Source organism: Mixophyes fleayi, chromosome 12, assembly GCF_038048845.1.
Source record: "Mixophyes fleayi isolate aMixFle1 chromosome 12, aMixFle1.hap1, whole genome shotgun sequence".
NCBI lineage: Eukaryota > Metazoa > Chordata > Amphibia > Anura > Limnodynastidae > Mixophyes > Mixophyes fleayi.
The window spans coordinates 63149538-63165029 of record NC_134413.1 but is presented as its reverse complement, the minus strand read 5'-3'; the positions used below and the strand labels follow the sequence as shown (position 1 = coordinate 63165029).

At 36.0% G+C, this 15492-nt stretch overlaps 1 protein-coding gene across 1 annotated transcript in view; it reads left to right on the top strand.

Moving 5' to 3' along the window:
• The first annotated feature begins 278 nt into the window (after positions 1 to 278).
• The window catches only part of LOC142108303 (vomeronasal type-2 receptor 26-like), a 51780-nt gene continuing 36566 nt past the window's right edge, over positions 279 to 15492 (top strand). The window contains exons 1-2 of the mRNA XM_075191937.1: positions 279 to 334; positions 6864 to 7155. Coding sequence (XP_075048038.1) covers positions 279 to 334; positions 6864 to 7155 — 348 coding nt within the window. The remainder of the gene's footprint in view (positions 335 to 6863; positions 7156 to 15492) is intronic.

Sequence of the window (15492 nt, the reverse complement as noted above, 5' to 3'; positions counted from 1 at the left end):
CTACTTCCATCACTGCATATGCAACAAGTCATTCTTCAATACTTTCATCCCACTGCTTGTTTGACTGAGACTGAGGAATGAAACATAAGCTTGCATTTATGCTATTCAGAATGTACAGGGTGTTTTGTGCTGTGCTCTTTCTCCTAATGCGTCCGTTTACAGTTGGCCAACTTAAACATGCTCAATGCATTTTGACGTTTCCTTATGCAAAGAGCTATTTTGAAAAAGGTGACCTGATTATTGCAGGAGTTCTAACTGTCCAAACAATGCTGCAACGAATGGAAGTAAAAGATTTTACACAACTGCCTGATGACTTCAACCCAACTTGTACTGGGTGAGTAGGAAAATTGAAATTTAAACAACATTTTTTTTTTTAAGTGCAATTAATTTGAAAAACAAACAAACTGGGAACCCTTCATGCATAGGTTACAGTAACTATAGAAAAGAAAAGGGATAAACATTAAACAAAATGTCTGTATAAATAACACATAACTTGCCATTAAGACAATATATACATTTTTATGGTATTGTATTGCCTTTAAACATACAGGACTTGATTCATTAAGGAATGCAAAATGAAAGTATCATGCATTTTTTAAAAAAATGCACATATAAAGGGCATACGCTGGTCTGTATCCAACAAGTAACCGATGTAAAGATAGGTCTGTTGCTGAATATGGGTCTAGGTGCACACTGCTCTAATAGACAATACACTGCAGGATACGTCCAAAACACAGAAAAAAAAAAACTATTCCAATTAATGTCACCTGTTAATTATATAGTCATTAATGACAAAGCATTAAAAAAAGTTTTTTTCCCCCAATAAAATACATTGATTAGGATGTTATGAATGTCTATAGTAAATAAAGTACACCTTTAAAGATGCACCTGATAGCAAACACATATTCCAGCATGCATACGTGACCATCATCAATATCACTGGGCACTTACATCAGACCTGTAGCTGGTTCAATTGATATAACAGAGAAACACCTACCTTTGACATGCACAAAGCTTCAATCGGACGCTGTGCTCGAGCTTGCAATGCTCTTACTGTACATTGACTACGTGCATTTTGTCCATGAAATCATAGACTGTAGTAAGGGTACTTTGCGCTCGAAGATTGGATGTTGCTGCGTAAACTAGCGTATGATCCGATTCTGGGAATGCACAGAGCGATTATACGCAAATCATTGAATGTATTGGAATTTTGAAGCCTTAATGAACCAAGTCCACTATGTTTGTATTATTATACAATTCGTTAAACTTTTTAATCTAAATGCTAACAATGTTCACTTGTATCTTTTAAACACAGTGGGCCTGATTCATTAAGGATCTTAACATAAGAAACTTCTTATTTAAGTCTCCTGGGCAAAACCAAGTTACAATGCAAGGTGTGAAAATTAGTATTCTGTTTTGCACATAAGTTAAATACTGACTGTTTTTTCTTGTAGCACACAAATATCAACTTTAAATGTAAGTGTACAAATAAGCTATCAAGTGTTTGTATGCTACAGGAAAAAACAGTCAGTATTTAACTTATGTGCAAAACAGAATACTAATTTGCACCCCTTGCATTGTAACATGGTTTTGTCCAGGAGACTTAAATAAGAAGTTTCTTAAGGTATTGCGCAGATGATATCTATTGAACTTAATGAACTCCCAGTTCTTCTAAAGCACATAAATGGTATGTGTTTTTAAATCACTTTTGAAGTGCTTTAAAGTTTTGAGTATTCAAAAGGCTCAAAAGTGCTTTAAATGCACATATACTGTTTCATTAATGACAATGAGAAGTATTGCTAGGGAAACTAATGATATGTATGGAGACAAAATGGGAGGAAATGTGTCTGCATACAGCCTACATCTAGCAGGGCTCTATTTTCAGTCATAGAAAGTATTTTAATTTGCAGCTGTTAGACTCTGTGCTTTAACTGTGGAGAGAAAAGCACCTGTGTCACACACACCTAAGTGTTTAGCTGAGCATAGAGCCCCTGTAATGTATGTGCTATAAGGCACAAGTGAAAGGAGACAGCATAGATCATAACAGCACATGACAGCAAATGAAGCACAGATCATTTTAAGACAGATTAACAGGGTTAAATGTACCCGTGTCTATAATAAACCAACATGCTACAACTGACTTGTTTTAAAAATGAAATAATAATCTAGAGATTGTATCTAGCTCACTCATAATTTTCTAACTAGCAGCATATTTTTTTTTGTTATTTATTTTAATTTCTGCTTTGGTGTTTTTATGCTATTTAACCATTTTAGAATCAACCTACCGGCAGAGTTTTTTTCAAAAAATAAATCACTATAAACAAAATATAATCTAATACCTGTAGTATTAAAGTTCCTTTTTACCTAAAATGATACAGCTCTGTGTATAAAAATATTTATATCATTACGCTATTTTTCAGGCATTGGTGCTCCTCAAGGTGCATTTTTTACTTCATACAATAAAATTTGCTCAGTCATGTCATTAACTCAGATAAGTTCTGCAAATGAACTAATTGTCACCAGTATTAATGCCCAATAGTATCAGCCTTAAATAATTTAAACATGTTTGTGTGTGATTATTTTCTAAAAAAAATAAATTGTATCTTTTCACAATTGAACGATGTAGTGTATGTTTTATAGTCTATTTATGTGTCTATTTGTTTCCCTTTTTTTAAAAATTATTCAAATGCAACTAATATAAGTGTTAATATAGTTGAAAAAAACCTGTATTAACAGTAAATTCGAATTTACTTACTTTTACTGGAGGGCTTCTGATGTAATTATTATAAGTTATTTTGTCCCATGTGTGTTCAGTATGTTCATCTCATGTATTTTTGATTTTTTTTTTTTACCGTATATGTCACCAGCTCAACTGCTGACAGACTATAACATGGATCTAGCCAGTAAAGGTACTGCCACACTAGACACATATCAATAGATATGTTCATTTAGATTATCTCCTAGATTTGTGAATTAATGTTATTCATATATATTTGGAATACTCGTCAGGAGGTGCTACCACTTGATACACCTTAAATTCATAGAAAAAAGAGATAGCAAAGAGTGTTTTGTTTTGTTTTGTTTTGTTTTTTGGTTATGTGCCATCATAAAAACACTCTTTTCTCTCTCTTTTTTCTATACCATAGACATGTCAGTTAATCTGGGGGAAAAAAATTACCTTATGTTTACTTTCAGGGGTATATTTACTAAACTGCTGGTTTGAAAAAGTGGAGATGTTGCCTATAGCAACCAATCAGATTCTAGCTGTCATTTATTTAGTGCATACTACAAAATGACACCTCTCTACCATGTCATTTCAAGTCTTTTTCAGATTCTAGCTGTCATTTTGTAGAATGTACTAAATAAATTATAACTAGAATCTGATTGGTTGCTATAGGCAACATCTCCACTTTTTCAAACCTGCAGTTTAGTAAATATACCCCTCAGTCTTTCTTCCTCCAACTTGAAAGTGAGTCCTCTGATTCCAGAAAACCCCTTTATTTTTTAAAAATACGGCCGGCATGAACTCTATTGATTCCCATAATATACTGTACTTCAATGTTTCATTCATATCACCCTTGTCCCTACACTATACTGCAGTGGTAGTCAAACTTCCAATTAAAATAATTCCGACAACAGTGAAATAAACAATAAAATGCCGAATGCATTTATAGCAACATATACAAGCTATAAACTTGCCTAAAAACTGACATCCATGATTTCTGACATCCCTGGGATAAATAGCAACACCAGAAAATGCAGGCTGTATGAGTGGTGATACCTAAAACCGCTACACTTGCATTCGCAACATTAAGAGAACAATGATAGCACCTGCCAGATATTTAAGTTACAAACCTTAAAAAAAATATAAGAAAAAGCGTGGAGGTGCTTGCTATAAACACCATTAACCTTGCCAGCGCTAAGGTTAATAGTGTTTAGAGTGAGGCAACCAGTTGTTTATATTTTTAATAAGGCTTGTAGATTACACAGCCGGCAGGTCCTATCATTGCCCCCTTAATGATGCAAATGTAAGTGTTGAGGTTTTAAGTGTTGCCACTCATACTGTCTGCATTTTCTGGTGTCGCTATTCATCCCAGGAATGTCATAAATCAGGAATGTCAGTTTTTAGGTAAGTCTGTATTTTGCAGATATCGCTATAATCGCGTTCAGCATTTTATTGCTTATTACACTGTTGTCGGAGCATTCACATTCGTTATTTCGTACCCCACCAGTAAACTGTACATGTTCGACTTTTAAAAGTTTTTCCTGATATGCTTTGTTATGCAGATCATGCACCAGTTTAGTAGCACTACTCTGTTTATTTCTAATATATATATATATATATATATATATATATATATATATATATATATATATATATAAATATATATTTTATATACAGCATAGATTTTCTTTCTATCTAACTATCTATCCATCTATATATATATATATATATATATATATATATATATATATACATATATATATACAAGTTAACCCATGCATGATACTCATGCATTCTAGTCAAATCAAGCTACTTAAGGTGTTAAAAAGGTTCTTGTCATGCATTTGGGCCATAGCCCAGGCATCCTCAGGGGAAGAGCGTTACTTCCCGACGTAAGTGCCCTTTCTTAACGTGGTTTTGTCCACATGTCACCACCTCATCATTCTTCTCCATCACCTCATCCTTCATTTTCATCGCCACATCTATCCAGATGTCTATCCAGACACAGGGATCTCTCTCAGCGGTCCTGAGTATCACACTCCTCCCACTCTGTCACCCCCGGCAGCCACCAACCACTCCCCACTGTCACCCCCGGCAACCACCAACCACTCCCAACTGTCACTTCTCCTTCAAGAAATATATATTTTTTTTTTTTAAATCTTTATAAACACTTTTAACAATTAACAAATTAAATTAAAAAATTAAAAACATCTTAGTATACCAAATTTCAGCCCTTTCTGAATTTTTTTTTCCACACACACTAAGAATTTAGTAGGTCACTGTATAACCCCACCCAGCAGGTGGCGCTGCAGCTTGGTTTTATTTTTTACACACACACACACACACACACACAGACTAACACACACCACTAAGCATTTATATTATAGATAGATATACATATATATATATATATATATATATATATATATATATATATATTTATATACATTTTTTTTTATATATATATATATATATATATATATATATATATATATATATATATATAAACTTGTCTCCTGGGTCTCTAGTATTTCAAAGTAGAGATACTTTGTTTTAAATCAGAACTGGTTCTTTCAAGCTGTTTGACCAAGGAAATATTTATATCTCATTGTTCAATTAAAATAATTCTAAACTGAACCCACCTGAAGCTTAAAAAAAAAAGATCGAACTTGTTGCAGAAATATGGTCAGAACTGTTGCCTTACTTAAATGTAGCTCAATATATTTAGTCTAAATAAAGCTCTAGGATTTATCACAAATGTTTGAACTTTTGGAGCCAACTGAACTAATTGGTTTGAGAACCTCTCGACACAAATTTTAGCATGTCTATAGTCAGATGCACCTTAGGTACACTATTTGTATACTATGGTCGTTATGTAAACATTGACACAATTTACGTTTAATACACAGATATAAATTGCTTTAAAGTAAAGACACATTCTGCATTGAAAGCTGAGATGAGCAATGTTCATCACTGCCAGTTCGCAACTTACATCTGTCTGCGTCCAGGTCTACATTATTCGCTTTTAATTGAACATGCCCTTATTTTGTTTTTCCTACACTTGCAAGCTCTTTGCCTCCCTGAATCTCCTCTATAAGAGTCAGATGTTGTATACACAAAGTGCAACTGACTCTGCAGACAGACACAAACTTAAGTCTTTTTTGTGGGCGTGCGCAGTAGAGAAATTTGCATTTTATGCTACGCAATCCAACTCTACATGAGTTTCTATATATACAACTAGCTGAAGTACCCAGCTTTGCCCGGGTTTAAATCTTCAAGTTCTTAGGTTATTAAGAAGTTGGATGTAACTGTCATTATTTTAAAAATAATTAGCAGCTTAGCAGCTGTTCCAACACACCAATGAAGTGACTGCCCAGTGTCATGTTTGTTTTATATTAAGTGTCATCCAAATCCATACAGTGGAAGGTACAGAACAAGCTCCTCGGCAAAAAGTTCTGCCCAGCGTACAGCAACGGGAGGCCTGACTGAGACCCTAACCCCCTCACATCCTGGCCAGGGTCCAACTGGACCACCTTGCATTGGTTTAATCTCAATCAGTGCAGGGGTGTCGAAGATATTCGCCAACAAACAAACGTCTTTATATATATATATATATATATATATATATATATATATATATATATATGCATAATCCTATAATATAATTTAAATGCATGAAATATTAAACTACCTTTTTGGCAAAGAACCGAATTTATTTGACCCACCACTGGTGGGTGTCATATCATATAGAAAAAGTACTAGTCTAAAAATGAGTGTCCCAAAATAAATACATCCAATTGTTGACCATTGCCAAGATCCTCAGATTGTGCACTATTCGGGCTATCTGAGAAAGGATTTGAGAATTACTGCTGTTTGGTAAAGTTCTGGAAAAAAAATAATTTTTTTGGAGAAACAATTTTCTCTCAAGGCTACATTTAAATATCATGATTAATAGTGTTACTCTCCCTGACTCAATCAGGGATCAGGACAGTGTAATAAAAGTGGTGGAATATAAAACAAAAAGATTTACTATTTATAAAAAGATATTCAACAATGATTATTAATACTGGGCAGATGGAGATATAATTAAACAAAGGCAACATATTGATCTGTTATTAAATAATTTCCCCTCCATTAGGATAAATTATATGAACTACCAGCATATGTTGGCATTTGTATTTGCTATTACCGAGATTAACAGGAATCCACAACTTCTTCCTAATGTTACCCTGGGCTTTCATATTGTGGATTCATGTTTGACTGAAAGACCATCAGTGACTGGAATGTTTGACATTATTTCTGGAAAGAAGGATCCAATACCCAACTATCACTGTGACTCTTTACACAAGTTAGTGGCTGTTGTGGAAGGTATATCCTCTAAAATATCTCTCTTACTTGCCAGGATGTTTGGATTGTACAATATACCCCAGGTAAATACAAATCCATGATTTTAAATATTAAGCATAATCTGAAATTGTTATTCCTATTATTGTATCTACTTTATTTTAAGATATTATTTACTTCCCAATCTATTAATTTTACAATATCGGTATTTTCAATTCTTTAGAATTAAACTAAATATGTACATTTACAGGCAAATCCTACTATGTTGTATTTGTTTTTATCACTGTTATGTCAGTAAATCTCTCAAAGATTAAAATATAGTTAAAGTATTAATGTTCAAGTTACGTGTATGAGCAATTTAAAGCCTAGGTTGTATTTTCAAAACAGAAAGCCATATAAGATGCACATATACAAAATGCCTTGAATTTTTAACTCACTTTGCATATTTAGTATACTAAGCTTGTTAATGAACAGGATGTTTAGGCAACTGACAAATCTACTAATTTTATTTGAAAGTCAATCTTGTTTTGTGGAAGTTCCATGAAACTATTGGCCAAATGTTGCTTGAATTTTCGTGGTGAATGAGCAAATATGTTGATATACTGTATGTATACAGGTTTATTTATAAGGAGGTTTGTAGTATTTTTTCCTATAAAAGATAATGGTGTCAGTGAGATGGCTGTCTCTGTAAATAGATTAATGCAAGCTTTATGGTAGGGAGTCACAATCCAGCAGATACCTGAGCCTGTGTGACAATTATGTGACAGGTGGAATCAAAAACAACCAGCTGGTTTGTTTAAAAATGATTAAAATTCTCTCTGACTATACCACATACTGTAGTTTGCCTTACCAATTATGCCACCGCCAAGGTTTTCCTGAAGAGCTGACACTCTTAATCAGAAAGTCTTTGGTTCTCCCTTTATTCTAAACTAATCTGCCAGAACTTATTTTAATCAGAGTTATCATAAACCAAATGATCCCCCAAGAGTTATCATAATCCTAATTATCTCCTTTGTTTCAGCTATGTAGCGTACTAATACAAAGCTAATGCTGACATGTGAATTTGTAAGAACACAGAGACATGAACTTATTAAGTGTGATTTAATATGGAAAATAAATCCACAATGCTTAAGATGAAAAACAAATAACAAAAATGAGATACATCGATATTGTACAATAGTTTATTATAACATAAAACAGAGTTAACAACAGAGAAATGGAACACTTATCAATTATTTGATTTCTGTCTGCTGGGTGAACATGCATTTACTGGAACATTTCTCTAAGAAATTGACTCCCAAAAGTGAACAAATTTGTTAGATTTACAGGATATTTTAAACATGATTTATGTGTCCACAGCCCTTGTATACTTTGATGTCAGAACTTGATAGTATGTGAAAATGCAAAATATTTTTTTACGACTATCTTTTCAAGCACCTTTCAAGTTAGGGTTTCTTAGCAATGGACTAAATTCTTATCAGAATTTCCTAAAATAAGATTTTAATTCCACATACAGGTCACAAGTTCCTTTCATTCAAACGTATCCCAGCTGCTCAGCCTCCTGTTGCCCAGTTGAAATGTTCTCAGAAATCATAGAACCACAAAGAATGCTTTTTGGATAGTATTGATGATATTGATATAACCTTAAAGAGATATTACAAGAGTCTTTAACTTTTACAGCTTGTGCCATCATCATCATCATCACCATTTATTTATATAGTGCCACTAATTCCGTAGCGCTGTACAGAGAACTCACTCACATCAGTCCCTGCTCCATTGGAGCTTACAGTCTAAATTCCCTAACACACACACACACACACACACACACACACACACACACACACAGAGACTAGATTCAATTTTGTTAGCAGCCAGTTAACCTATCAGTATGTTTTTGGAGTGTGGGAGGAAACCGGAGCACCCGGAGGAAACCCACGCAAACACGGGGAGAACATACAAACTCCTCACAGATAAGGCCATGGTCGGGAATTGAACTCACGACCCCAGTGCTGTGAGGCAGAAGTGCTAACCACTGAGCCACCGTGCTGCCCGTAACCATAAACTGATATTGGCTCACTCATCTGTAGCTTCACCTATGGATCTCTCTAGTCATACATATATCATAAGTAGAGCAGAAGAATTTAGAGACAATCAAAGGAATAATGTAATTTAGTCTCCCTCTCTAAGGTTTTAACCTATGAATGGACATAGAGTTCCTCTGAGCCACACCAAATTAATACTGTTAATTAAATCACTTATTTGCATTTTTTTCTGACTTGTATGTGGCCTGCATATGACAAAGGGTACAAATAATTATACTGTCCATGGAATATTATGAATTTGTTTTCACTTACTTAAATGTTATCATCACATTTGTAGTTTTTATAATTACTTTTTCAACGATTTATGCTAGAGTTCTGATTCCCCCCATTCCTTCCCACTGCCAGACTGAGCACAATACCATGTTAGATAGTTATGTAATCAAACTGAATATTCCGATCATTAATACACCGCTATATAAATACGGGTTGGGTATGAAATGTCTGCATTCATAAAGTTGACATTCAAAATGTCTACACCATAATATCGACAGTGATAATGTCTACACTGTTATAATGTTGAACAACAAAATGTCTACATATTCATAATGTTTACACAGTTAAAATGATGACAAACATAATGTCTACACATTCAAAATATCGATATGTAACATGTACAAACACTGCCATAATGTCTACAGGGTTGTAATGTCAACATTCAAAATGTTGACATAAATAGATGTAAACAAAAAAGACAATAAATTAAATAAAAAATGGCAATAAATGTAAAAACAAACAGTGACGTGCATCCAAACAGCTTAACTAAGCACAGTTCTGCCAGCCTAAGCTGGTACTAGTAAAATCAGGGTGACAAAAGGTGTGGGGTCCCTCCAAATTTGCTATTACCAGCACTAGGCTTTGCCAGCCTGAGCTGGTGGCACTATATATCGATGTTGTTGCTGGTGCATGACAGCTCACAGCATGCCCAGGCTGCCATTAAGAATCTCGGCATGCTGGTGCTAGGAGTACTACAAGCACCAGCATACCCATGCCTGCCAGGACATTCTGGAACTGCTGGAACCTGTAGTGCAGAAAGCAAAAATGTAACTAAAACACAAGTGTAAAAAAAGATTTTATAAGAAATAAAAGCACCACAAAACATCCCTCATTCAACATCTTTATTTCTCACCTAGACTCAGACTTTTCATCTGTAATAAATCCAGGGATCCTTGACTTTCCAAAATAAAAAAAATAGCTACTATGAGCCCTAAATGAGCTGTTAGTGGTGGAACAGTAATATAACATGGGGATTTTCCATGATGGGAGCTCTTACATTTTTCCTTGGTGCACTACAGGTCCCAGTGGGTCCTGGGTACCAGGGAATGCTGGTACTTGTGGCTCCCCAAGTGTCAGCATGCCCTGACAGCCATGGGTATGCTGGTGCATGTAGTACTACAAGTGTCAGCATGCCCAAACACTTAATGGCAGCCTGAGTATGCTAAGACCTGTTGTGCACCAGAGACAAAATTCATTCATAAATTTAAACAATTACATTTATTGCCTTTTTCCCTTTTTTTTTTTCATTTTGTGGTTTACATCTATTTATTTATATGAACATTTTGAATGTAAACATTACAACCTTGTAGACATTATGACACTCTGTCAAATGTGTGCACATTTTACATTTAGACATTTTGAATGTGTTGCCATTATGTATGTCAACCTTTTATATATGTAGACATTATGAACAGTGTGGACATTATTCTGGTGTCTACATTTTGAATGTCGAAATTATGAATGAATGTAGAAATTTCGACTACATCCCATAAATACTGTATAGCAAACGGTTTATGCTCCCATTTGTAAAATGGTCTTTGAGCTTAGTTATTGAGCAGTTTCATATATTTATTATTAAAAAAACATTTGTTGTTTTTAACCTATAAATTTACCTTGCATTCTTTCAACAGTCTAAGTGCATTTTACTTTCAAAGCTAAATTAACAATACCGCTAATGAAGCTGAACCTACCGTTCCCATGTTAAATATTCCATGTATAATTGTCACCAGAAAAGATTCTGAATTGCACACCACCAATGGGCTCGGCTCTATGCACCAATCACAAGTCTGTATTGACAGAGACGGGGCTTTGCATATAAGAAGGGTTACCAGATGTGGATCTGCAGGGTAAATTGCTGACTTATCAAGCCAAGAATACTAAGCGCAAAGTGTGTTTGTTTTAAAAACGCATGTAAATCGGATTTACGTGCGCCCAAGTTCAACAAGGAACAGATGTGAAGATACGTGTGGTGTTGAATACGAGTGTAGGTCTGCTCTGCTCTACTAGACAAGACACTGGAGGATACGTCCAATACGTATGTGGAATATGAAATCACATAGGAACAATAGGAAAAAAAACAAAATTCAACTAATGTCACCTGTTAATAATATATGCATTAATGATAACACATTAAACAAAAAAGGTTTTTTTTTCATGAAATACATCAAATAGTATGTTATGAATGTTTACTGTATCTAAAATACATTTTTAAAGTTGCTCCTGCTTGCAAAAACATGTTCTACCATGCATACACAGCCATCATCACTAGTAATCAGCACTTAGACTAGACCTGTAGCTGCAGCAAGAGATACTGCTGAACAAGTAACAGAGAGCTGCCCTGAGCTTGAATCGGACGGTACTGCATGCACTCTAGATTGGTACGCCCTTACTCTACATTGACTACAGGCAAACGCCTCTTCCCCGCCCTTTTCCCTCCCTGAAATTGTAGGCCGTAATAAGTGTCTTTTGAGCGTGAAGTTGAATTGAACCTGGCTGCGTTCTGTGGCAAATGGTCTGGATGCAGGCATGCGCAGAGTAAATTTGTGTACTGTATGCACAGAATCGTCATTTATGTCCCTTGATGAATCAGGCCCCATGACTTTGAGTTGCATAAAAACCCTCAAATATACATTATGGGCTAGATTTACTAAGCTGCGGGTTTGAAAAAATGGGGATGTTGCCTATAGCAACCAATCAGATTCTAGATGTCATTTTGTAGAAGGTACTAAATAAGTGAAAGCTAGAATCTGATTGGTTGCTATAGGCAACATCCCCACTTTTTCAAACCCGCAGCTTAGTAAATCTAGCCCTATGTCTCTACACTTGTGTTTTCGCATTTGCATTTTGAATTGAGCATATTTAAAGATGTATCTAACTTAAAATAAACAATATAAAAGTGTGGAAGAAAGATTCATCTGGTGTGAAGATGAAGCCAGATAAAAGATACATTACAATGATGACAGATTTATCTCTTGATTTTTTGTCAAGAATGAATTAAATAAATCATCATCATTACCATTTATTTATATAGCGCCACAAATTCCGCAGCGCTGTACAGAGAACACACTCAAATCAGTCCCTGCCCCATTAGGGCTTACAGTCTAAATTCCCTAACACACACACACACACACAGACAGACATACACACAGACTAGGGTCAATTTGTTACCAGCAAATCAACCTACCAGTATGTTTTTGGAGTGTGGGAGGAAACCCACGCAAACACGGGGAGAACATACAAACTCCTCACAGATAAGGCCATTGTCGGGAATTGAACTCATGACCCCAGTGCTGTAAGGCAGAAGTGCTAACCACTTAGCCACTGTGCTGCACAAAAGAATGTACCCCATCCCCAAAATCAAATACCAGCACCAGTGCTACAGCCTCAAACTAGTGCCCATTAAAGCAGGTGGACTGCCAGCGTGGGGTCCCCTTGCTAAAGCGAAGTAGCATCAGGTTTCACAGAAAGAGCCTATTCACATTATAACATGGAAACTCACAGCGTTTGGTCCTCCTGTCCTAATGAGATTATTGGGCTGGTGTTTCTGAAGGGTCCAAAAAAACATGGAGGATCCCCATCCTAGAGATAACCACTCCTGTGCTGTACACAAATGTACTTCTAGCTGAAACCCCTGGGGCTGCTGGAGTAAAAGTGTTTATAAAAAATAGGGACCACTGGAGTTGTAAGTATGCCTCTACAGTTGTCCCAGCTATTGTGATACTACATGTCCTAAAGTAGTCATTGGCTGTTTATGCATGCTGGAGCTTATGGAACTACAAGTATCAACATGCACATGACTGCCAGAGGCCACTGTGGAACATGCTGTTAACAATAACTGTAATAGAAAAAAATAAAATAAAGGTGCACACATATAGTGAGCACATATTTCATTTAAATAAACACACTGTGAAACCCATCCTTAACCATTGTATTAAACAGCTAAATCTCCTTTACTGAAGTAGTCTGGTGGGAATCCTCATCCATAGCGTAGTCCAATTAGCAATTATACACCCTATGAGATGAACGCAATTGCTCCTTGGGAGTATCAGATTGGTAAACTATGAGTTAATGTAGTAGACTAACAGATTAAGTATAATTAACTTCTGGGTTGAGTTGATATTAATTATTTCATTCACTATATTTAAAGTCAAAACCTTTAATACTTTTATTAATTCTACTATTAAATAAAATGTATTATTGTCCTCAAATTTTCTAAAAAGAACAATTGATTAAATTGTGTAGTGTGCCAGATAAATAAAAACCGTCAACTACATATGAATCTTTTCTTACTTCAAACTGAAAGCTTGTCCTCTCAAGCATAAACAATATCACAGCGATATTAGAAGCAACAGATTATCTCTCGAAATAGATCAAGGATAACTATTATGCTCCCCCCCACAAATCCTCAATTGTATAAATTGGAATATCATATTTTCATTGTGAGGGAGAAGGATCTATACTGTATATCTATACTGTATATATTAAATAGATTTCCACGTATATATTATTAGATGGCAGTGTAGTATTAGGATACTTCTTTACTGTTAATTTAGCTGTTTTAGATTGGCAACACAGTTATATATAACAAGTTAACCTGTGCATGATACTCATGCATTCTAGTCAAATCAAGCTACTTAAGATGTTAAAAAGGTTCTTGTCATGCATTTGGGCCTAGCCCAGGCCTCCTTAGGGGAAGAGCTTTACTTCCCGACGCAAGCGCCCTTTTTTAACGTGGTTTTGTCCACATGTCACCACCTCATCATTTTTCTCCATCACCTCATCCTTCATCTTCATCGCCACATGCTTCATCAAGCTACTTAAGGTGTTAAAAACTCCCCACTGTCACCCCAGGCAACCACCAACCACTCCCAACTGTCACTTCTCCTTCAAGAAATATATAGGTCAGTGTATAACTCTGCTCAGCAAGGTGGCGCTGCAGCTTGTTGTTTTTTTTCCACACACACCACTAGGCATTTATATAGTAGATTGTTTGCCCTCCAAAGAACAAGAATAAAATTATTAGCAATATTCACTCCTAAGGTATTTCATAACATGAACATTGTTAAACACAATCTAATAAGAGGCAATACAAGGGAGTCAACGGAAGAATCTATTTTTATATGGGGATCTTGTGCCATAGTACCGCTCTCTTTTGTATACTATCTGTGACAGGATGGACCGCCTATGCCACCCTGTCTGTTGTTGTTGGGACCCGGCTGGACTTACTTTGCCACCATTACCTTTTGTTATCCCAAAAGCGCCCTCTTGCCACAGTAGGAGGGGCTTATAATGCTGCCACCACTGGACTCCAGAATCGGGTTTCTTCTGGGTCACTGACGCTGCCAGCGTGTCTCGTTGCTGGTGTACCTGGGCTGGTTACTCCAGACCTCTTACTATGGATCTGGGTTGCTGTGAATGGATCCCCACGGCCTATCACATGGACCAGGGCTGCTGGGTAGCAGGCAGAGCGGTGGTACTGGAAACGCTTGGGTCCAAACTTCAGACACAGCCGGAGAATGGATTAGATGTGGGTCTAATCTGTAGATCACAGGAATACGGCGATATTGAAGATGTTTCCAAGCAGGTCTATTTGCTCACACACACTGGTGGAAGATACCAGTGTGATCAGGTCAGATGAAAATCAGAAGAACACTTACATGCTCACACAGCTCATCTTTTATACAGTTACGAAATAGTCTATTTTTAGAATTAGGATATACTCTATTTACACAAACATGAATTTACATGCATTTCAAGGCTAACAAAATTTACACTTTTGAGAATTTGAACTAACTACTATGTCACCCACATTCTAGTGCTATCTGTGCAATACAGAGAGAATTATGGTCACCTTTATCCAATGCACACAGTATCCGAGTGACCACCACCCATTACAGAGAGCATCCTGATCACCAACACCCAGTACAGAGTGCATTCATATGACCTCCACCCAGGACGGAGAGCATCCTTGTGACTGCCACCTAATACAGAGAGCATCCTAGTCACAAACACCCAGTACAGAGAGCATACTAGTGACCGCCACCGAGT